General features: G+C 62.9%; 8 protein-coding genes across 8 annotated transcripts; 5 read left to right on the top strand and 3 right to left on the bottom strand.

Moving 5' to 3' along the window:
* The first annotated feature begins 254 nt into the window (after nt 1-254).
* CCN1 (G1/S-specific cyclin CCN1) lies at nt 255-2,830 on the top strand. Its single transcript, XM_062771984.1, has 2 exons — nt 255-1,077; nt 1,131-2,830. Exons 1-2 carry the CDS (start codon nt 835-837, stop codon nt 2,235-2,237), a joined length of 1,350 nt encoding a protein of 449 aa, XP_062627968.1. The 5' UTR covers nt 255-834; the 3' UTR covers nt 2,238-2,830.
* Nucleotides 2,831-3,642: 812 nt separating this feature from the next.
* On the top strand, nt 3,643-6,393 carry YME1 (Mitochondrial inner membrane i-AAA protease supercomplex subunit YME1). Its single transcript, XM_062771983.1, has 4 exons — nt 3,643-3,670; nt 3,723-5,664; nt 5,706-5,961; nt 6,008-6,393. The coding sequence occupies exons 2-4, from the start codon at nt 3,723-3,725 to the stop codon at nt 6,219-6,221; spliced, it is 2,412 nt and encodes an 803-aa protein (XP_062627967.1). The 5' UTR covers nt 3,643-3,670; the 3' UTR covers nt 6,222-6,393.
* A 3,915-nt stretch (nt 6,394-10,308) lies between these two features.
* ytcJ_3 (Putative amidohydrolase YtcJ) lies at nt 10,309-11,904 on the bottom strand (the record flags this gene model as incomplete). Its single annotated transcript, XM_062771982.1, has 2 exons — nt 10,309-11,154; nt 11,197-11,904. The coding sequence occupies 2 exons, from the start codon at nt 11,902-11,904 to the stop codon at nt 10,309-10,311; spliced, it is 1,554 nt and encodes a 517-aa protein (XP_062627966.1).
* A 289-nt stretch (nt 11,905-12,193) lies between these two features.
* On the top strand, nt 12,194-14,282 carry mtr_10 (N amino acid transport system protein; the record flags this gene model as incomplete). Its single annotated transcript, XM_062771981.1, has 6 exons — nt 12,194-12,958; nt 12,995-13,117; nt 13,160-13,201; nt 13,242-13,522; nt 13,561-13,821; nt 13,869-14,282. The coding sequence occupies exons 1-6, from the start codon at nt 12,619-12,621 to the stop codon at nt 14,280-14,282; spliced, it is 1,461 nt and encodes a 486-aa protein (XP_062627965.1). The 5' UTR covers nt 12,194-12,618.
* A 359-nt stretch (nt 14,283-14,641) lies between these two features.
* On the top strand, nt 14,642-15,678 carry PIR_0 (Pirin; the record flags this gene model as incomplete). Its single annotated transcript, XM_062771980.1, has 3 exons — nt 14,642-14,828; nt 14,865-14,920; nt 14,961-15,678. Exons 1-3 carry the CDS (start codon nt 14,646-14,648, stop codon nt 15,676-15,678), a joined length of 957 nt encoding a protein of 318 aa, XP_062627964.1. The 5' UTR covers nt 14,642-14,645.
* Nucleotides 15,679-16,243: 565 nt separating this feature from the next.
* On the top strand, nt 16,244-17,277 carry LOC62_04G005443 (uncharacterized protein; the record flags this gene model as incomplete). Its single annotated transcript, XM_062771979.1, has 3 exons — nt 16,244-16,455; nt 16,505-17,030; nt 17,089-17,277. 3 exons carry the CDS (start codon nt 16,244-16,246, stop codon nt 17,275-17,277), a joined length of 927 nt encoding a protein of 308 aa, XP_062627963.1.
* Nucleotides 17,278-17,519: 242 nt separating this feature from the next.
* SPBP4H10.16c (WHI2-like protein) lies at nt 17,520-18,770 on the bottom strand (the record flags this gene model as incomplete). The annotated part of the gene is made up of 4 exons (XM_062771978.1): nt 17,520-17,525; nt 17,612-17,725; nt 17,761-18,360; nt 18,495-18,770. 4 exons carry the CDS (start codon nt 18,768-18,770, stop codon nt 17,520-17,522), a joined length of 996 nt encoding a protein of 331 aa, XP_062627962.1.
* A 420-nt stretch (nt 18,771-19,190) lies between these two features.
* SEC24C (Protein transport protein Sec24C) lies at nt 19,191-22,601 on the bottom strand (the record flags this gene model as incomplete). The annotated part of the gene is made up of 4 exons (XM_062771977.1): nt 19,191-19,434; nt 19,481-20,955; nt 20,994-21,933; nt 21,971-22,601. The coding sequence occupies 4 exons, from the start codon at nt 22,599-22,601 to the stop codon at nt 19,358-19,360; spliced, it is 3,123 nt and encodes a 1,040-aa protein (XP_062627961.1). The 3' UTR covers nt 19,191-19,357.
* Nucleotides 22,602-22,726: the final 125 nt, after the last annotated feature.

The raw sequence follows: 22,726 nt of genomic DNA, 5'->3' as shown, positions 1-22,726 counted from the left end.
GGCGTGACGGTTGGTTTCGTTGCGCTAATGCAGCCCTACCACTTCAACCCCTGCTATGGCGTTGCACCCCCGTACCCCCCTGGATGGGCTATTCGCATCCATTCGAAACAGTCCCGCCAGGTAGCGCTCAGTCGCACCCAAACCCCTGCCCCCTCGCCTGCTCGCTCCCACTCTGTGGTTCGCCTTTAAATATCAGAGTGGCCTTCTCTCCCTCCTCCTGCCCCCCGTTCTTGCTACATCTTGTCCGCGCGGTACTGCTTGTTCTGGTTCGAAAGACATCGTTCTGTGACGGGAATCAGCACCAACGGACTCGACACCCCCATCTCATGTCTCTCTAGCCTCATCTCATTTTCTCGTTCGAAATCACCCCACCCCCAGCCTCCCCATCGCCACGTCTTGGTATCTGGTCTGTCGCGTCTCAGACCACTTGTTCCGTGATCCCCCCTCTCATCCCGCGTCTCTCAGCCTCAGTCTTCACGACACTGCTCTCTACTCGCATCGCATAGATTGCTTGTGCTCACGACATCTCTCTGCCACATCGCACCGCCGACCACCACCACATCAACCAAACTTTTGTCCCTACGCGCCATCCATTCGTTCACTTCACCGACGCGTCCGACATCAACTCACTCCTTGACTCTCTACAATTTGTCACGCCAACCAACATACCACCCTCACGCCTACATCTCACGCCGCGCGCAATCATTGCATTGCCATACTCCATCAACAGTAACAGTCACGTCACGCACTGTCTAGTCACACCTCCCGCGCCACCGCCCAACATCGACGCACCACCCCCTCCCCCCACATCGTAACACTTCTTCGCCCCTCGCCATGCCTCCCGTCCCCCCCACCAAGTTTGCACGCACCTCCATCGAGGGTTGGAGCAGAAAGCGCTCCGTCTCCCCTAGTGCCAAGGCATCTTCGTCAAAGAAGGTCATTGGTACCCAGGGCTCGACCGACGACATTGACATGTCGCCTGAAACAAAACAGTTTGTCCCTCGTCGCTCCGACGACGGCTACTACTATGAGGACGAGTACCGCGACGAGCACGTCATGTGCATGCTCGAGAACGAGGTACGCCTACTTTTCACCCGCGCAACGGCGCAGACGCTTACTCTCCTCTCCAGTCGCAAACTCTTGCCCAGCCCGAACTCATGGACCAGCAACCAGAACTTCAATGGCGCATGCGCCCGTACCTGATCGACTTTGTTGTGGAAATCCATTCCCAGTTCCGTCTGCGCCCAGAGGTCCTTTATCTGGCTTGCAACATTGTCGACCGTTACGTGTCCAAGCGTGTCGTCTTCAAGAAGCACTACCAGCTGGTTGGCTGCGCGTCCCTGTGGATCGCAGCCAAGTTTGAGGACTCGAAGGAGCGCGTTCCCCTGGTTCGCGAGCTCCACGACATGTGCTGTGGCGCGTACGAGCAGTCGGCATTCATCCAGATGGAGGGCCACATCCTGTCCACTATTGGCTGGAACGTCGTTCACCCCACTGGTGAGGGCTGGCTCCGCTCTTACATCACGCACTCGGACTCGTCGCTCAACGACGACGTTCGCGTTGCCGCGGCCGCCCGCTTCCTCATGGAGGTCACCCTGTTCCACCGCCAGTTCGTCGGTGTCCGCCCATCGCTGATCGCTTGGGGATCCGTCGTCTTGGCACGGTTCATCTGCGGCAAGCTCCGCAAGCCTTGTCCCGACTTTGTCATCCCCGATGAGGCCCTTGCCGTTCGCGTTGCCACCGCCATTGACACCATCCTCCACGAGAGCCTCGACAACGTCTCGGAGATCCTCATCCGCAAGTACGCCAACGTCAACCAGTACCACCGCTGCTCGACGTTCATCCGCGAGTTCTACTTGTCTGGCCGCCGCTTCGCGCCCAACCCGCAGCGCACGTCGTCTGCCTACGTGCCCTACGTTTCGACGCCAGGCCTCACTCCTTCCTCGTGGGCCGCCAAGCGCTCTGCCGCTACCAGCCCCAGCGGAACATTTAGCTGCGCCTCGTCGGACGCCGGTGACGAGCCCGTCACGCCCATCACTCCCATCTCGGAGCCCAGCCCTCTCGACTACGTGTCGGTGAAGGATGTCTCCAAGGAGAACATGGTGCCATCGGGTGCCCCTGCGGTCATCAAGGCCATGGCGCCCCCTGCCGTCGCTGCCGCCGTCCGCCCTGCGCTTCAGTCCATTGCCAGCTCGACCGCGCAGGACAACCGTAACAACCGCCGGAGGAGCAATTAAGTTTTGCCACTCTGTGACGACCAACCAATGTGCCACCGTCCGACCAAGGCCAGTCGACGGTGACTAGTCATCCCACGGCCTTCACACCTGCATGGCATAGTTTTCCCCCTTTCCAACATCAACACACGCTGCATCGGCCAAAGTCGAACATCAAGTCTTTGCGCCCCTCACCACCTCGCTCCAAAACGTCGAAAGCATTCCGGCGCATTTTTTCTCTCTCTTCAATTCTTGTCAAGTCTGGTCTTGGTGTGTCTTCACTGTAACGCTCTCAAGTTCCCTGCCAAACCATCCAACCTCCTCGCTCTTCAACTGTACCCCACCACTGGCATCTAGGATGTTGCCAGTCCTAAAAGGAAGGTTCAAGACGAGGTGCATGCACCATCCACCACCACCACCACCCACCACACCATCCCCAGCCTCCTCACACCACGACGCGGTCATAAGAAGGTTCCGTCATTTGTCATTGTTTAACGACACTCGTGGTTTTGGTGCTCGAGTTTCCAGCAACACCCTCATCATTTATTCCGGTCCTCCCCACGTCGAGTCTGAGTCTGATAGAGACACCGTTTGCGGTTGCCAATGTATTATGCAAGAAGTCAAACAAGTACCATTGAATGAGTGGCGCGGGTCTGCGGTGTGTGCAGTGCTGAAGGCGGTGTCGGGTGTCGCACGAGTCGTGACCAGTGACTCCAAGTGACCCACAAGCAGTGAGTGAGTGACTTGGGGTCGGTCGCCGCGGCGCGTGATGCGTCCGCTGTCGTCGTCGTCGTCGTGGCTTTTGGCGTGACGCGTCGAGGTTGCTAGTTGGCTTGATCCAGGCACCGGTTGTTATTCCCTGACGTCAGTCGTCTGTCGTGGGTCAATTGTGGCGTCAGCGGAAGGAAGAAACTGGGCGGCGGGCGAGGGGAGGGGAGGGGAGGGGAGGGGAGGGGACGCGGGGCGCGACGGCGGGGGGGCGCGCGGCACGACGCGGGGGGGATTGGCGGCAGAAAGCGGCAGCAGCACGTCAGCACACTAGTAGAGTGGGCAACGGGACCAAATCGACTTTCGGGCACCGGCAAGCAAGCAGCACTGCAGCACAGCGGCCAGCGGCCAGGGGAGCGGGGGCCGACTGCGGAACCCGACAACAAGGGCACGGCATCAAATATATGCCTATGTACCGTATGGCCCAGGCTCTGGCCACCCAGGGAAGAAGTCCACACTTGCCGGCGGAAACAACTTGTCGAGGCAGTCACGTGCGCCCACGTGTAGGATGCATGGCATACACGCGAGTATACTCCCGTCCGTCATTTCCGACAGTTGCGCGTCCACTCCAGCGTCTTCGTCATGACGCCGCCGCCGCTCGTCGCTGCTCGTCGGATCAAAAAACAGACACGAGCAAGCGGGCCGATACTTTCCTCCATCACTTACAACAACCACCACCCTCCTTTCACGTACGCTCCTCCTCCTCCTACCCCACAGAACACACATCTAACGCACACACAGATGGCTCTCCGCCCCTCAGCGCACGCGCTCGCGCGGGCCCTGCTGCCCCGGCGGCCAGTAGCCGCAGCAGTCGGCACAAGTCGCACTCGGGCGGCGTGCTTCTCGACGCTGCCGGCGCAGCGCGCCTGGCTCCGCAAGGACAAGGAGGCTGCGCCTTCGCCGCCGTCAGCGACTCCCGAGCCGCAGCCCGAACCAGCGAGCGAGGACGACCTCCCGCTCACCTCCTTCCAGCAGAAGATCGCGGCCCTCGAGACGCGCGCCATCGAGTCGCGCCAGGAGCCCAACGCCGAGCCCCAGGTCGCCTTGCTGCGCGCACTCTCCGAAGGCGGCGAGTACCGCGGCCTCATTGGATACTACGAGAGCATTGCGCTCGCCAACCCGCCCGACGGGAGCGACGCGCTCGTCAAGAGCCCCGAGGCGTTCGACCTGTACGCCAACGCCATTGCGCACGACGGCAGCGTCAACGAGCTCGTGATTGTCGTGCGCCGTCGCGACGCCCGCCTCGCTGCCCTTGGGCTCTCGCCTGAGGCGGCCGTGTCAAAGGAGGTCGCGGACGCCGCTGCCGCCCTCGGTGCGACGCCTGCGGCGGCTGCAGCTGCCGCTGCGGCCGCTGCTCCGGCTTCGGCTCCTGCGGCTGCTGCTGCCCCCGCCGCTGCGCCGGCTGCAACTCCTGCCGCCGCGCCTTCGGCCTTCCCCGGTGCCGGTAACGCTGCCGCCGCCGCGCCTGCCGCTCCTGCCCCGTCCAAGCTCGGTTCCATCTTCTCCGCCTTCCGCAGGTCCGAGAAGAAGCCCGAGCCCACTGCCACCACTTCCAACGTCATCTCGCAGCCCGGCTCGCCGCTTCACCCGCTCCACGTCCAGATCGCCGAGGCACCCAAGGCCGGCGCGTGGCGCAACCTCCGCTGGCTGCTCGCGTTCCTCCTCTGGACCTTCCTCGGCCTGACTGTCCTCTCGCTCGTCATGGAGAACTCGGGTCTCCTCAAGACTGTCGGCGGCGGCCCCAAGGAGTTTGAGCCAGAGGAGTCGACCAACGTCAAGTTCAGCGACGTCCTTGGCGTCGAGGAGGCCAAGGGCGAGCTCGAGGAGATTGTCGAGTTCCTCCGCAACCCCGAGAAGTTCTCCAAGCTCGGCGGCAAGCTCCCCCGCGGTGTTCTGCTCACGGGCCCTCCCGGTACCGGCAAGACCCTCCTCGCGCGTGCTGTTGCCGGCGAAGCTGGTGTTCCGTTCCTGTTTGCCTCTGGCTCCAACTTTGACGAGCTGTACGTCGGTGTCGGTGCCAAGCGTGTTCGCGAGCTCTTCAAGGCCGCCCGCACCAAGGCCCCTGCCATCATCTTTATCGACGAGCTGGACGCCATTGGATCCAAGCGTAACTCCAAAGACCAGCAGTACCTCCGCCAGACTCTGAACCAGCTTCTTGTCGAGCTCGACGGCTTCCAGCAGTCGGAGGGTGTCATCATCATTGCCGCTACCAACATTCCTCAGTCACTCGACCCTGCCCTTACCCGCCCTGGACGTTTCGACCGTCACGTGGTCGTGCCTCTGCCAGATGTCCGGGGCCGTATGGCCATCCTCAAGCACCACATGGCCGACATTGCCATCGACCCCGAGGTGGATGCATCGGTCATTGCCCGCGGTACGCCAGGCATGAGCGGCGCCGACCTCCAGAACCTCTGCAACCAGGCTGCTATCAAGGCTTCGCGTGATGGCGCCGAAAGGGTCAACCTCCAGCACTTTGAGTGGGCCAAAGACCGTATTCTGATGGGCGCCGAGCGCCGCTCGCACTATGTCACCGAGGACGCCAAGCTCAAGACGGCGTACCACGAAGCTGGCCACGCGCTCGTCGCCTTGCGCACCCCCGGCGCCATGCCCCTGCACAAGGTCACAGTCATGCCCCGCGGCCCTGCTCTTGGTCTTACATACCAGCTTCCAGAGGCGGACAAGGGTAAGATACATCCTCACATTCCCTAGCTTACAACTACCCAGACTCGTACTCTCGCAAGGAGTATAACGCCATGATTGACGTCAGCCTGGGAGGCCGCGCTGCCGAAGAGATTATCCTTGGCAAGGACGACACCACATCCGGCTGCAGCTCTGATCTGTCAAGAGCCACTGAGGTTGCCAACAGCATGATTCGCAACTTTGGCTTCAGCGACAAGGTCGGCCTCCCAGCTCACAGCCAGAATGACCAGTACTACCTTTCCGAGTCGCTCAAGCAGGAAATCGAGGGCGAGGTCAAGGGGTGAGTGGGAGTGACAGCTTGAAGCGGCAGGTTCTGACATTCGCAGCTTCCTTGACCAGGGCATGGTCCGTGTCAGGTCACTCCTCTCGACCCACCGTGGCGAGTTGGACACGCTCGCCAAGGCACTCGTAGAGTACGAGACGCTCGACGCCGACGAGGTGAAGAAGGTGCTGGCCGGTCAGAAGCTCGACAGGCCGGGTGCTTCCGAGGGTGCTGCACTGCGCTCGGAAACAGAGATCTCACACAACGAAACGGCATAGCGATCTTGTTCGGCAGCACAGATGGAGGAGTGAGACGGGGTCCCTCGGGCGTTGGCGGAAATTTCGTCGTCGTGACTCGACGACGACGACGACGACGCCTCGGCCGCCTGGGAGAATAGAGAAGGTCATTGTACGCACCACCAATTGAACAGCATGCATCATTGCTCAGCCACCTGCAATGTTTCACCCGTCGGTGTGTAAGGCCGCTGGATCGGAGTTGGTTGCGAGGTCGCGACTTTTTCCTCCGGCTGGCACAAGTGGCCTTGCTTTTCTCATGATGTCAGTGTGGGTCTGTGCAGTCAGGTGTCGGCATCAGCTGTCAGTCAGCTGCTAGTGTTGTGGTCGTTGCCAAGGCGATCTGTGACGACGCCAGCGCTGAATCTGTCAGGCAGTGACTTGGCAGCGGCGGCGGCGGCGTCGTCGCAGTCGCCGCGGCCGCACTGCGTTGCCCGCGGGCACCACTCACTCAGTCACAATCACCACCAACTCAACTAGATCTGTCTATCCGTCACGTCGTTCGTCGTTCACCGAGAGCCGCGGTAGGCGGGGTATCAATGAGTTGAAACCACCGCTGCTGCTGCCGCCGCCATGGCCAGATTGAACGCCGCGCCCGGCACACGCCCGGCATGGGCAGCGCATTTCTAGTCTGGTTTCAAGAACATGACGGCGCGCCACGCATTCATGTCGAGGCAGCGTGCAAGTAATTGGCAGCTGTCGCCGATTTTCCAAGTTCTGCTCTAGTTGTCCTGCTTGCTCGTCGTCACTCGAACAATGATGCAAGAAAAACTCGAGGCGAGGCCAGCTGACGTTGGGCGGCAGGCAGCGTGACGAACGAGGTCGAGGTCCATGGAGGAACCGAGGACCGAGGAACGCTCACTCCGAGAGTTGCAGACAAGGAAGCTGTAAGCTGCCAGAGCGCGGGGTTAAGGATTTTTCTTTTTCATCATCGACACGGCGGCGCCGTGCCGGCCCTGGGAGCAGGCCTGGCCTGGCCTGGCCTGATGGGCTGGCGGCGGCCTGTCAGTGACAGCCGCCCGCGCCGCGACAACGGGACGCGCGACGGAAGTTTGTGTGGGAACAAGGAGGAGCCATGTCGAGAGAAACGGGGGTTTAGGAGGGGCACGTTGTTCCCGCCCGCGGTGGGTGCGGCAACGAACGTCTGGCATTAATTTCGAGCAGCAGCACGAGCGTGGCATGAGGAGGTGGGGGGCTCATTCCACGCACACTACTACAGTCACGCGAGCTATCCCGCCAGCACGGCGAGAGATAGCGCGGGACCGAGTGCACGCGATGATAACGGGGGGACAGTACAAGCCCGACCGATCAGTCATATAGTGTGGCTTGGGGGCGCCGCGCGGAGAGAGGCGGAGGAGAGAGCAGAGCATCGGCGCCGCGCCGAGGCAGTCACGCTGGCTTGCTTGCTTGCTCGCTTGCTTGCTCCGCCCCGCCCCGCGGTCAGCCTCGGCACAGCACAGATTACAGTGTGTGAGGAACCGGGGACCCCGAGCGATGCGAGGTCGTCCACCCGCTGGCACGGTGCTGGCACCGGGGTGCCAGCCATTACCATGGAGCAAGCTACAGGTACTGAGGAACAACGGGGCACTCGCGCCAGAAGGTCGGGTACGCAGTGTGGGCAGGCAGGTGTCACGGCGTGTGCTTTGCCGTGTGTCTGGACGCGGAGGCACGCTGAGCCAGAGTAAAAGCCAGAGTCAAGCAGCAGCACGCTGCCACCAGCACGCATCATTAGCATGTGAAAAGGTGAAACGGGGTCTCTGCAAGACGTGATGGCGGCCGGAAACCTAATGAAGCGGCAGGGAACAGAGTTGGGTTGTCCTCTCGGCAGCGGCAGCATGCTGGGCCATGTGCGCGGTGTGGGCGGCGGCGCGTGCCGCGTGCTGACCGGGTGGTGGAACGTGGAACCCGGGTTTCTGCAGCCAGCCAGGCAAGCAGCGTCACGCTGCGCCATGCTTGCTCGTCCCGGGCTCCGCTCAGCGCATGCACACAGAGTAGGTTGCATCCGGGCCGGCGGGCGGGCGGTACATTACATGACTGCAATGTGGGGTCGTCCGTTCGTTCGTTAGTGGGCTGCAGCAAAAAACTCGATACTACTAGCCAGTTGTCGAGCAGCCCTCAAAGGGCAAGTGGTTCATTATTACGACAAGACCCAGGATCAGATCAATCAGGCGGGTCAGATCAGATCAGATCAGACGCGTCATATGGAGGCCGCTACGCTGCGTGCGGCCTTTACTTGGGACTGACTCGCCGACATGACACGCCGAGGGAGACAAAGGTCGAGACCGCTCCTCGGAGTGCCGAGGGACGTGACAGCCTGGCCACGCGCGAGCACCGCTGCTGTGTTTCAAGCAAGCACGCCGCATGTGCCGCCGGTCGGTCGGTGGGCCGTGCCGTGCCGTGCTGGGCGTGGTGGGCCGGCTGGCCGGGTTGGCAGAAAACTCGTTGCGAGGCCCGGCGCCACGGCCGCAACTCAACCTTTTTTGCAGCTGCAAGATGCGATTTTCACGCGTTTTTCGGCGGCGCTGGCGACGGTGCAAGATCGCTGCTGCTGCTGCTCTTGGGCCATGTGGCAAACAGCGGTCACGTTGGCCGCGAGTAGTGCCCAGCTGACCTCCTGACCCCCCTTCTGCAGCACCTCGCAACAGGTCCTAGCTGTTACATCAGATGCATAGACGCTGTGCCTCGTGTCCTCACGAGCCGCATCGAGCAAAGCGCCGCACTCGCCGGACGACCTCTTCCCACTCCACGAAACCGTCGCCATCGCTACGCTCCTATCCTATCGCCGAGTGTGAGTAGTGTCGGACGCGCGAGTGCCTGTTGCCGACCTGTGCGTCAATGGCAACGGCGACGGCGACGCAGGCTGAATAGCACAGTAGCGGCGTGACTAACCGCGTTTGGAGAACGGCGCCGTGTCAGATGTCGGATGCCATACACCAGCCACGAGACTACTCTGCAATCCCCCAAAATTAACCCCCGACGACGACAGATTGTTACAACATCGCGCTGCGTTGCCTGCCTAACGTTACTCGCCAGATGCGGATTGTGGATCGGACGGGCGGCGTGCCGGGCGCCGAGCGTGCGGTTGGTGGGTCGGTCAGTTGGCGGATTGCACGAGAAAGCGTACGTCTCTGCGTTCCTCGACAACGAGGACTTGGGCTTGTGGTGGTGGCCTTGGCACGGGTACGAACGGCGCCGCCGCGGCTCTCTTCCTTGTCAATGGAGGCGTGGCAACCAACACTCCCATGCCGCCGCGTCGTCGACGGTTCACTCGCCGACACAGCACCGCCGCGTCCAACAAGCATACCCCAGCGCGTCCATGCCCACCTGCATGCACACTGACAGATCGACGTGACCGCCGACGCGTTCACGTTCCAACTTGCCCGCCTGCCCGCCTGTCAGCCTGTCTGCCTGTCTGTCCGCGCCGGCGTCCGCATCGTGGCTCCGAGTGGGAAGCACCGACATTGAGCAACATTGCATTCCGCGGCGGCGCCGACGAGGCACTCGCTCGGCGTGGTGAGTCGCCGTGAGTCGCCGTGAGTTCCAATTTGGGCCGGCGGTGTAATGTTCCCAAAGGCAGTTAAGTTAATTCTTGGCGCTTGGCCGCAGTCGGTCAGTATTCTGTCAAGTTTCTGTCGGCGCCGCCGAGCGAGCCAGGGGGCACCGGCGTCTCTGGTTACTGGGGTGCAAACACCGCGTTTACTCACTCATTTATGCGTCGTCACTGAACTTTTGCTGCTCGACGACTTACGACTTGGGACGAAATGACGCATGAGCACACTGCGTCGAAATCTCGCTCATGGGCGGCGGCGTTTGGCCTCGCCGGCGCCACAACCAACCAACCACGGGCGCCTCTGAGGCGGATCTCATTAACCGTGACCGTCAGGCCCGTTGCGTTTGGTGGCGGGCTTGGCTTGCAGGGCATTGACCGATGTCTGCGCAATCGCCTGTACTGAACGTCGGCGGTGGAGTGGCCGCGATCCCAGTGCAATAGCCATGTCCTTCTCCTGGCTGTCCCAGACTCACTGCTCGCCTCACGTCAGACTGACAATCCCTTCTGCATACACTACACACACTACGCTGCGAACCCCTTGGCCTTGTGGGTCCAATTACCGCCGAGCAAAGTCCCGAGCACCTTGACGCGGCGGATACCCTCCGCGTCCAGCGTCAGCGGGTCCTTGTCGATAACGACGAGGTCCGCGCGGCCGCCGACGTCGATGCCTGCGCGGCAGTTGGAAGTACTCGCCTTCCAGGCTGTCTCGACGTCGATAATCTCCTGAGGCTCGAAGACCGCCTCATCGTCCCCGCCCGACCGCGCAATGGCGCACGCGATCGCCTCCCATGGCTGCAGAGGCGCAATGGGGCAGTCGCTCCCCATGCGCAGCGGGATACCGGCGTCGTGCAGCGTCTTGAAAGCGTATGCCCTGTCCTCGCGCCCGGGCCAATGGCAGTGGGCGAGCTCGGCGTCGTCGACGAGGTGGCGCGGCTGGACGGACGCGACGAGCCCAAGCTCTTTGAACCGCGGGATTTCAGGCGCGTCGACCAGCTGCGCGTGCTCGATCGTGGAGCCCGCGAGCGGGGGATACCCTGCGCTTTTGTGCGACTCGAGCGCGTCAAGCGTGCACCGCAGCGCCTCGTCGCCGATCGCGTGGACCGCCAGGCGCAGCTTGCCGCGCGTCGCACGGAGACACAGCGCGTCAATCTCGTCCGGCCCGTGCGTCAGCAGCCCGTGGTTGCAGCTGTTTGGGTACGGGTCCTTGCAGTACGCTGTCGCCGAGCCGAGGGAGCCATCGGTCACGAGCTTGAACGGCCCGATGGTTACCTGCCCGTGCGTCCCGGGCACGACGTCGCCCGTCTTGAAGCCCTTCTCGAGCGCGCGGTCGAGGTGCTGCGGGTAGATGCCTGTGTGGACGCGGAGCCCCTGCGCGGGTCAGTTATGTGTGACGACGGTGTATTGACCCACCCTGAAGCCCTTCGCGAACCGCCGCTGCCAGTGAATGTCGTTGAAGGCCATCTCGAGGTCGACAATCTCCGTGACGCCAAGCGAGGCGGCGTGGCGTCCCATCTCGTCGCTCCACGTGTCGAGGAGGTCGGCGTCCGGGCGCGACGTGAGCGCGACGCTGAGCTTGAACGCGTCCGTCTCGTACAGGATGCCGTCGGGGTGCGTCTCGGGCGTGAAGCCGACAAACGCCAGCCCGAGCGTGTTGCACACGTAGCTGTGGTGCCCGTTGAAGTTGAGGCAGATGGGCTTGGAGGTCGAGATGGCGTCGAGCGCGAGGCGGTTGAGAGCGGGCGTGTCGGGCCACTCGCCGGAACGCATGTTGACAGCCACGAAGAACCCGTCCTCGTCGTAGTCTGGGTCGTTGAGCCGCGCGCGCACGGCGTCAAGGACGGCCGCGGCGGATTTGAGGTCTGCAAGCGAGTAGCGCCGGATACCGATCAGGTTCTTCGTCCAGTGCGTGTGCCAGTCGACGAGGGACGGCGCGAGCCATAGCCCAGCGAGGTCGACGACTGTCGCGTCGCCGGCGTCAATGGGCGTGCTGGACGCCTGGGTAACAGCACCATTCTCAACGAGTACAGAGTACGACCCCGCCGGCCAGCCGACGAGGCGCGCGTTGGTGAACAGCGTCTTGGGGGACGGGAGGGGCGTGTCGAGCGATGGGAGAGTCATGGCGGTAGTGGAGAGTGGGGAGTAGTGAACGCAAGACCGCGTCTATCTCTGTTTTATCGGTCGTGGTCAAGCCAGCTCGTCAATGCCGGTGCGCGGCGTTCACCGACGACACATTCTCCACACGACCCGAAGGCGAGCCGAGATTGTTGGACCGCAACCCGAGGTCGCTCGACCACCCCCAAGCCTGGGCCACGCCAACGCCGCACCCCCGCCACCCGCGCTCGTGCGGTGTTCGAGATAGGCATCTGTGAGCTAGTGTCTTCGGCACCATGCATGCCCCGCAGTCGGTCCGAACGCTGTTCAACTCGATGTGGGGCTCGATGTGGAACAACCACGCCCACCTCGGCATCCTCGGCTTGATTGCCACTCGTTATCTCACGTGGCATCCGGCTATAACCGCCATTGCCCTTGGCACTTTGCAGGCTCCAACATTACATTTCGCCTCTCTATCTCCTCCAACACCCCCCCTCCCTGTGCTTTGTCAACCGGCGACCTGCGCCATGCATCTCTTCACTGTTCCTCTTTATCGCCCCGAACTCCGCCTTGGTCACAATTTTCGGCTTCGGACAGCAACCCGAGATTGTGAGCGCTCGCTGGGCGTGCCGTAGCCGAGAGCGAGAGGGAGCGAGGGGACCGGCGAGCGACACCGGCGGCCCCGTGGGACTTCATATCGGCGCGGGTCATTTGTTCGCGCCGGTGATATAAGACGGCGCGATGGGCTGGACGATGGGCTTCCTCCAGCAGCCGACAGCGAACCGAAAGATGAAGAACGAGAACCCCTCAACAACCAAGATCGACGCCATCGACGCCCTCGACACGGTCAAGTCGACCGACGACATCGAGGACGGCAAGCGCGCACCCGAGACTGACGGCGTGTTCGGCGACCTCGACGAACACGCAAAGGAGTACCGCTCCGTCACGGCCATCGGCGCGTTCGTGCTCATGACCAAGGCAAACTTGGGCATGGGCGTGCTGGGTCTCCCGGCCGTGTTCCACACGGTCGGCCTGATCCCGGGGTACATCCTCCTCATCTCCATCTGCGCGCTGATGACCTGTGAGCTTTGGCGGCTTGCAAAGCTGACGACCCCAGACACCGTCATGGTCATCGGGCCGTTCAAGCGTAACCACCCCCAGTGCTACTCTGTCGCCGACGCCCTCTTCCTCATCTGGGGCAAGGTCGGACGCGAGATCATGAGCGTGCAGTTCGTGCTTGGTGAGTACATAGACATGGGGTAGCGTCACTGACAGGACTCAGGCAAGACGTTCGTGGTCGCCGGCGCACTCGTCTCTGTTTCCAGTAAGTCTGCACTGCCACCCAGGCCCCGCTCACGCCCAAGCTGCGCTCAACGCCGTGTCCGTCCATGGCGCCTGCACGGCCGTCTTCATCGCCGTCGCTGCCGTCGTTGGCTTCCTCCTCTCCTCCATCCGCACACTACACAAGCTCACGTGGCTCGCGTGGGTTGGCCTCGTCTCCATCGTGGCCGCGCTCCTCATCGTCACCATTGCCGTCGGTATCCAGGACCGCCCGGCCGCCGCGCCTCAGACTGGGCCTTGGGACAAGAACTTCAAGATCATCGGCCACCCCACCTTCACGCAGACTATGACGTCCGTGACAACTGTGAGTGCGATGTCGTGAGACAGGCCGGCTGACCCTAGGTTATTTTCGCCTACGCCGCGACCCCCGTCTACTTCTCCATCCTGTGCGAGATGAAGGAGCCGCGCAAGTACCAGCGCACAATGGTCATCTCCATGTGGCTCTGCTGCGCCTGCTACCTCGCGATTGGAACAGTCATGTACTACTACTGCGGACAGTACATCTCGTCTCCCAGTCTCGGATCGGCTGGTCCCCTCGTCAAGCGCATCTCGTACGGCGTCGTTCTGCCTGCACTGCTGGTCACGCTGTGTCTCTACGCGCACGTAAGTTCGCCCAAGCCAGAGCACACAGCCACCGCTCACACCCCCAGATCACCGCCAAGTTCCTTTTCGTCCGCATCCTCGTCGGCACGCACGACCTCTCGCACCCCACCAAGAAGCACTGGGCCGTGTGGCTCGGCGTCAACTTTGCCATCATGGCCGCGAGCTACATCCTCGCGTCGGCCATCCCCATCTTCTCCCTCATTGTCAGCTTCATCGGCGCCATCTGCAGCACGCCAGGCACACTTCTTCCGTTCCCCCTCATGTGGTGGTACGACTCGTGGCGCGGCAAGACGTGGGCCGAACGCAACAAGTGGGCGGGCGCGCTCAACTTGTTCATTGTGGTCCTCGCCTTTGTCATCATCGTCTCGGGCACGTACAGCGGCATCGTCGAGTTGATCAAGGCGCAGGCCAAGAACGGCCCGTGGACGTGTAACGACAACTCAAACTCGGTGAAGAAGTAGTGGAGTGGGGGGTTGAACTGGTTGTTATTGAGAGGGTCGCGTGAATGGCGCCGCAAAACCGGGAGAAAGGGTGTGTTTGGTTCCAGTTATCACTCTGGGATGCATTTTAGTTGTGCTGGATCGCAGAAGGGTTAGGCGCAAGCATGACCGGTTTCTCTCGCTAACTTCATGCACCGCGCTGCGTTTACTGATGCCTGCCCATTCCAAATGGCCCGCTGAAGGTGATTCCTGCAACTCGGGAACGATTACAAAGATGTCTGAAATGCCACGTGAGCTGCCAAGCAGAACTGATCTTCGACGTCACTGCCATAAAAGCCGTCAACAAATCGGCTCCAACTCTTTCAACATCACCCCCTACCCATCATGGCGGAGACAGAAACAGAAACACAACCGCCACGCATCTCGCGCAAGGTGCAGAAATCAATGACGGCGTTCGAGACGGCCGAGGGCGTCGGCGCGCGGGTCAAGCGCTCGGTCGGCACGCCAGGCATGTGGAACCCGAGCCCGTTCTTGATCCTCGACTGGGCGACAGTGGAGCGCGGAGCTGTGGGTTATACCTTGATGGCCTCATCTAACCCCCAGGGCTTCCCGACACACCCCCACCGAGGGATGAGCACGCTGACCTGGGTGCTGGACGGGTGAGTCGGCGGGCGTAAGCAGCACAAGCTGACGCCGCAGCACGATGCAGCACGAGGACTTTCTGGGCAACAAGGGCGTGCTGAGCACTGGCGACGCGCAGTGGATGACTGCCGGCCGCGGCATCGTGCACTCTGAGATGCCCCTGTTCCCCGACGACGGGCCGGACAGCGCCACATCGCTGCAGCTGTGGATCGACCTGCCGGCCGCCAAGAAGATGGTCAAGCCGAGCTACCAGGACCGGAAAGCCGCCTCCATGGGCCGCGCCGCGTGGGACCGGGGCAGCGTCACTGTCGTCGTGGGCGAGGTTTGCGGCGCGACCGGGCCAATCAAGCCCACCGGCGCCGAGGGCATGGTGTTTGCCGACTTTTCGCTCGAGCGCGCGGGCAGCGAGGCGTGGGCTGCTATCGAGGCGGGGCACACGGCGATCGTGTACGTACTCGCTGGCACAGTCAAGATCGGGGACACGACGCTCGAGGCACACAACGCAGCGATACTCAGTTCCGGCGAGGGCGAGACGGGCGTGCTCTTGACCAAGCCGAGCGGGCGGAAACCGAGCCGCATCGTCTTGATAGCCGGCAAGCCGCTCGACCAGCCCGTCGTCCAGCAGGGCCCGTTCGTCGTCACCTCGCGCGAGGCGGCCGCGCAGGCCGTCAAGGACTTTACGAGCGGGCGTAACGGGTTCGAGAAGGCCCCCGGGTGGGTCAGTGAGATTGGCAAGACGGCACGGGCGGGCAGCGGGCGGAAGAGGAGAGATTAGGCGGCGTGGGGTGTGATGCATTTGTAGCATAGTGACTGCGTCGGAGGCCGAGAGGCCGAGAGGGGGACGTCGACACGGGCTCTGTGTACACGCATGACGCCGATGCTAGGTGCACGCGAAGCTGACGCCGAGGCCTCGGCGACCGCGATGCACGCGTGCATATAACGACGAGCGTGCAGCACTGCCCCAGTCGTTGTCCAGCCCGACAGGACGCCGGTGTCCCGCTCAACCCCCGCCGCCGTCTACCTCACTCCACCGGAAGCCGAAGCCGATTGGCTCGGAATGGCCGGCAACCTCACCCCGCATCCCCCACCCCACTCGGCGACCGACAGCCGGCAACAAGGTCGTCGTGGACGGGTGGTCGTTGGGATTACACTCCTATCCATCCTCGCTGTCGGTGCCGTCGCAGGTATCGTGAGTGGCGCTGACACTTGTGACGCTGGCGCAAGCTGATCGCCCGCCGCAGATAAAAGCTCGCCATCGCCATTACGCCGGATCACACCACCTCCACATCCCCCACATTCACATCTTTCGCACTCTTACTCATCGCACACAGCACCACACCATGTCCAACAACCCCCAATACTCGGCCCTGCACGCCCTCATTGACCAGGAGCGCGGCGGCGAGGCGCCCCAGCCCGCCAAGGTCGTCGGCGACGCCGAGGAGGAGGTTGTGCTTGCTGCGCCTGCGCACGCACACTCGCACGGGCACGGCCACGGCCACGGCCACGGCGGCGACGCGTGGAACGGCGAGGAGTACCTCGCGCGGCCTGGGCTGTAAGTGGTGCTGCACCGTTTCCCTCTTTGCGCTGGCTGACCGCCGCAGCAAGGAGGCTGCCAAGGCGTCCGCCGAGACAGTGACCTACGCGCTCGCCGAGTCGGGGCTGGACGAGGAGTCGCTCAAGAAGAAGAGCCTGCTCGAGATCGGCGCCGGCGTCGGGTCCGTCACGACACACTTCGCCAAGCAGTTTGAGCACGTCCACGCGATCGACACGAGCGCCAACATGCTGCTCACGTTCGCGACGCAGCCCGTCAGCGTGCGCTCCAACGTGACGCACACGCTGCACGCGCTGGGCAAGGACTCGCCTGGCGCGTTCGCGCGTGGCCTGCCGCAGCCCTCGCCGACCGAGGAGGACCCGCGCCGTTGGGTCCTGCCGCACCGCGAGCGCTTCGACGTCGCCGTCGCCAACCTCGTCGTGCACCACGTCGACGACCTCGACGCCTTCTTCGCCGGTGCGGTCGGTATCCTCCGCGACGGTGGCCGCTTGGTTGTCACGGAGTTCGGCACGACCGAGGACGGGCGCGACCCCGCCAAGGAGGCGCGCGACGAGAAGGCCGCTGCTGAGGGCAAGGTGAGTGGCAGAGGATGGAGGAGATGAGGAGGAGGAGCGGAGCTGACGCACCTCCCAGGGCCCCGCGGACACGGTCAACGGCCCCGGCCTCTTCCACCACGCCTTCTCACCCGAGCAGCTCACGGCCCTCTTTGAGAAGTACGGCCTCGTCGATGTCAAGGCTGGCCGCCGCGGCGTGCTGCCCTCGATCATTACCGGGCATGACGCGATTCCCATCGTGTGGGCCGTCGGTGTCAGGAAGTTGTAGTTGCGGGTATGATTATGCATGTGCGCGGGCCACAAGTAGAAGAAGTATCATGCAGGTACAGACGGGCGGGTAACGGTGGCGGGGGGGGGGCGATGGGGCCGGCGTCCCCGAGGACGAGGCGGCACTCGCTCACCCCGACAAGAAATATGCAGCTATACACATTGTGCGTTTACACACGAAGGGTGCGGCGAGGTCGTACAGGTTGAGCAGTCGTACAAGTCTTTGCCGTTCCCATTACACACTTAGATCTGGGGTACGTCAGTGGCAGATTCGGCTGGGTCACGGCTCATCGGTTCCGCCCGCTTTGCGGGCTAAACCTCTGCGGTGCACTCACTAGAGACAACTCGAGCGTCCAGACGCGGCGCGCCCAGACCTTGACCGGCATCGTCTCCTTCGACGTGCTGGATTTAGGCACCTCGACCTCGACGCCGTCCCACCAGCACTTGCGCTGTCCGTCAGCTGCCGCCCAACAGTCCAACCCACCGCAGGCTTGCGCCAGAACAGCAGCAGCTTCTGCGCCGTGCCCATCTGCTTGTCGTCGATGATCGGCGTCGTAATGTCGGCCGGCGCGCCTGGAGTGCCAGGGTGGATGATGCCCGTCTTGAGGAGCACGAGCGCCATGCTCGAAATGACGTTGCGCGTGGGCTCGCAGGCGCGGAAGCCCCACTCGTCGTCGCGGTTGAAGCCGCTCATGCAGAGCATGTCGATGAGGTGCTGCTCGGCCATGTTGTTCTCCTTGTTGACGTTGCGCTGGAGGGCGGTGAAAATCTGGCGCTTGGACGCGAGCGCCTCGCCCGCGGCGCGCTTGAGCGCGCGGAGCTCGTCATTCGCGAGGCCCTGGTCGTCGACGCGCGCCAGCGCCCCAGGCGTCGTGATGGAGAAGTACTCGAGCTCCTCGCGCAGGACAATGATCGCCTGCTTGGTCAGCAGCGGGTTCTGGTTGATGTCCGAGTTGGGGTCGGTCGGGCTCGGCGGCATGGCCTGCTGGGCGTGGAATAAGCCTGGCGTCGTCGGCGTGCCGTAGAAGGCTGACTGGGCGTCTGCCCAAAAGTCGAGGATGTAGGCAAAGCAGTCTGGGTCGAACTGTGCGAGTGGGCGAGCCGAAGGCGAGCCGGGTCACATCGAGCCAGAAGAAACATCGAGTAACGGATCCAAGCCGGGCAAAGGGGGGCAATGTCAGCGTCGCGTTCTGTCGGTGACCGCCCAGCGCAACTCACGTCGACGGTAAACACGCCGTCGTCGCCGCCCTCCCAGCTGGCAGGCTTGGACAGGATCAAGCCCTGGGGGAAGAGGGCGAGCAGCACGCTCTCAGGGAGGAGCATGAGCGTCTCGCGCTCGACGAGGAACAGGCGGCCCCGGAGGTCTAGGTTGAGCTGGCTCAGCAGCGCCTGGTTCGTGTACATCTGGCCCCCGGACTGGGGGTACGACGCCGACACGGACGTGATGGGGTTGGTCGACGGCGCGACTGATGTGATGGGGTTCGAGTCGGACATGTTGGTGGTGGTGGTGGTGGTGGTGGTGGGGAGGGGTGTGGGAGAGGAGAGTCGATGGGAGGCGGGTACGCCGGGCTAAGGCGAGTCGAGCCGGCGGCGGGCGGGCGTCGGCGTCGGTCGGTGGCGAGTTTTGGGCGGGGAATACCTCGTGCGCTTGTCGCTTCCGAGGCGCTTTCAACGAGCGTGGTAGTCGATGGGATGGGGAGAAGAGTGAGTTGTTGTGATGAGTCTGAGGATGATGGGTTCAACATGGTCGCATCGTGTGTGTGTGGTCGTCAATGGCGGCGGCGGCGGCGGCTCGCGCGGGGCGGCTGGCTGGACTGGCTGGGCCTGGCGGGACCAAACGCGAGGTGGCAGCTTCACGTCCCAATGAGGCAAAAGACAGTCTCGACGAGCCTCGACGAGCCTCGACGAGCAAGCTTCAACTAAATCCTGAATGCATATCCCCATACCATGCTGTTTCGTGACCTCGACCACTTTGCAACGCAGCCGACACCGCCGCCGCATCACCCAGAATAATAAAATCCTAGTCTAGTACTACCACCTACCCACCACCTACGCGATCAGAGCCAGCCTGAACTCACGTCCTAACTCCAAGGCGCCTTCCACCCATCGCTCTTGCCGCTCAACTCGTTGGTGATGGCCTGGTGCGCCGTCATGAGGACTGGGACGTGTCAGCGTTGTTCATGTAATCAGAGCCCAGTACTCACAGTCAGCATAGCTCAACGCATCATTGTTGCTGTCCTCGATGAGCGAGTTTGCAAACTCGAGCTCGAGGCCGTCACGGTCTTGGCGGACAATGAGAACCGGCAACGAGTGGCCGATGATGCGCTCGAGGTGCGTGAGCAGGTTGCGGACCTGCGTCGACAACAGCGTAGGCAGCTTGGGCAGCTGAGTGATGCGCGTGTCGAGCTCGTCCAAGTTCTCGACACCGTAAAGGTCGTCGAGGACCCTTGGGTTGATAGCCGAGCCGAGCCAGATCATGGCAATCTCGCTGTTGACTAGCAAATAGGCACCATCTGCCACCATCCACTGGTACGATGCGCGCATGAACCGTGGGATGCGGAGGCGGCCGTTGGGTCCAGGGAAGCCTGCCGTGTCCTTGAGGTCGTGGATCGCCAGGAGGCGAGGGTAGAGCTGGCTCATGATGGCCGTGGCGGACGCAGACTTGGCCACAATCTTGTAGTGCGTGCGGACGTCGGCGACCACGTTGCCACCCTTGAGGGGCTTGGACTTGATCATACACAATGTGTATAGTGGCAAGAGCTTGAATCCCTCAGGCAGGATGAGCTGGCCTGCCTGAACTGCTGGTGCGCAGTGTTTCCTGTACATCAGGAGAACGCGGTTCGCGCGCTCAATCAAGATCTTGCGGATGTCCCGCAGGCCCTTGTAGGGCAGCTGCGCAACAGCCTCCTTGTACATCGTAGTGACGCTCGCGTCAAAGTCGGCAAAGCGGAACACGTTGCCAATGAGGCTCGAGACAGGGAGCGACAGGTTGAGGACACGGACTCGTCGTTCACCACTCGCGCTGGTGTACAGGGTCGCGACCTGGATGTACGACAGGTCGCGGTCGTTGAGACGGTGGCCCTCATGGCGGATGGTGGCAGTGAAAGCCTTGGCCTCGTCCAGGGTGCCAAACTCGAGGTCGGTCATGGAGCGCTGGTAGAAGTTACCCGTGTGCTCGCTGATGCGCAGACCGTTCGAGCAGCGAACGCGGACAGTCGCGTTGTATGGCGTTTCACGGACAACGACGCGCTTGATTTCGTCGCCGATTATCTCTCTGTCGCGGACCACTTCGAACCTGGGGTGGAAGAATGTCTCGCCGCCAGTCACGATGGACAGTGCGCCGACCGATGCCAGATCCATGGCCTTGTCGGGGAACACAAACGCGTTGACGCCGACACCAGCCTCGGCAAGCTCGTCCGCCGCATTGCGCCAGAACGCATCGCCCGGCTGGAACAGTGCCTTCTCCTTCTCCGTACCAGCGAGGTTGATGTCATCGCGAGGCTTGAGCTTTCCAGGGCCGATCTGGGGCAGTCCGCCAAGGAAGAAGTTGATCTGGCCACCGATGTGGCGCAGTCCATCAAGCGAGCCCTTGATGGCAGCTCCAATCGCGCAGGCGGTGCCCTCAGGCTGCCTCTCGTACATGTCAGGGATGAGAGTGAGGAGGGCCTCGACTTGTGATCTGTAGGGTCAGCTACATGCCAGGCGACGTCAGCTCACCTAGACTCGGCTGGGTCGACAAGGAAGCCGCCCGCCAGGGGGCAGTACATGTCGTCGACGTCGGGGACGACGAGCAGCTGAGGGCCGTCCAGTGCCGCCGAGACGTTCCAGAAGCCGACGCTGTCGCCTACCGTGACGAAACCGACACGCTCGCCTGCACCAATGACCTCCTCATCGACATCATCACCCTCCGTCTCCTCCGCACCGGCTGGCTTGGAACCAAACAATGCCTTGGAAATGCCCTCACAGACAGTGCGAAGGACACCACGCTGCACGGTGCTGGCCGAGACATCAAGAATGAACACTCGCCCCAGTGGCACGGGGCGGCGAAGACGGCGGTCCTCCTTGTGGTTCGCGGCGCCCTTGTGGCCCGGCGCAGGCGTGTTACCCCTTGTCGGGGTCTGGCCCAAGCTGGACTGGAGCGCGCCGAGCAGGTCCGCGCCGGTCGTAGCGAGCGCGTCGGCCGTGTGGTCGGGCACGTCGAGGATCGATCCAGAAGGCTGGACCGACCAGTAGTCGCGGGGGACGGCAAAGTCAACAGTGCCGTGCAGGAGCTCTGGCCTTTCCTGGTGGTCCAGCCTGGTTCCTGTCGGCGCCAGGTGAGAGTAGTAGGATGCCGGTACTGGCGTCTCCGCACCACAGAGGTTACACGCCCATCGGCGACCTCCGTCCGTAAACCGGACCCAGGGGTTGATGTACGCGCGGCACTTGTCACACCTGGGTGGTCCCTCGTCCTCGGCGCCGCTGGGCGCGCGGGGCGCGTCGAAAGCGCTCTCCCCCGCGACCCAGTTCGACACGAGCGGTATAGGCGCCTCGTCGTAGCGCAGCTGGGCGAACGGCTGGATCACAAGCGAGAACGGCAGCCCTGTCGTGTCGAGAAGCGCGGCGGTCGAAGGGATCGTCGGGAGCGTGGCCCTCAAGTGCCGAGGGAGCGAGTTGCCTGCCGTCAATCAGTGATTCCAACCGCCCGCACCCACCCTGGTCGATGCCCCGGTAGTCGGTAACAGCAAGGGGTATCAAGCCGTGCGTGTCGCACGTCTGGAAGTCCTCCTCGTCATAGAGGTTCTGGTCGAGCTCCTGCGCCTCGATGGGGTCGGGCATCTGGCTCGGGTCGACGCGGATCCGCGGCCCGCGGAGCTGCGGGCCGGCGCTGTGCGGCGGCGGCGGGATGTGGTTCTCGGGCGGGTAGTTGGGCACCGCTTGCTGGTCTGGCGGCGCGAGCTGCGTGCGGGGATGCGATGTTGGGTGGGCGTTGCCGCTGGGCTGCTGGGGCGCGTACGGGCCTGACGGGGCCGCCTGGCGCTCGTTCACGGGGTGCAGCTGCGGTCCAGCGGGGTTGATCCACTGCTGCTGCTGCTGATGCTGCTGCTGCTGCTGAGGGTAACCCGGCTGGTATCCCGGCTGGAACTGCTGCCCATGGTCTGGCTGTTGCTGGCCAGCGAAGGCCGGCGCGAATGTCTGCGGCGGCTGGCCATGGTGCGGCTGCTGCGCCGGCCCAGGCCCATACTGTGGGTTGAGCTGGGGCGCCGGCTGGTGCTGTTGCCACTGGTCCTGCTGGGCTGGCGCAGTGAGACTGGGGTCCACTGCGTGCCGTGATCGAGGCGCCATGGTGAGTAGTGAGGTGTGAGATATAAAGAGTTCCAAGTTGTCGAAATGCCGCGTCACTGCACTAGCCGGTCATCTTGTTGAATCTTCGACACGTCGCTCGTCACCAAAGTCAACCAGCGACGGAA

The sequence above is a fragment of the Vanrija pseudolonga genome, chromosome 4, assembly GCF_020906515.1.
Source record: "Vanrija pseudolonga chromosome 4, complete sequence".
In the NCBI taxonomy this organism is placed as follows: Eukaryota; Fungi; Basidiomycota; class Tremellomycetes; order Trichosporonales; family Trichosporonaceae; genus Vanrija; species Vanrija pseudolonga.
This window is presented reverse-complemented; position numbering and strand designations above follow the sequence as displayed.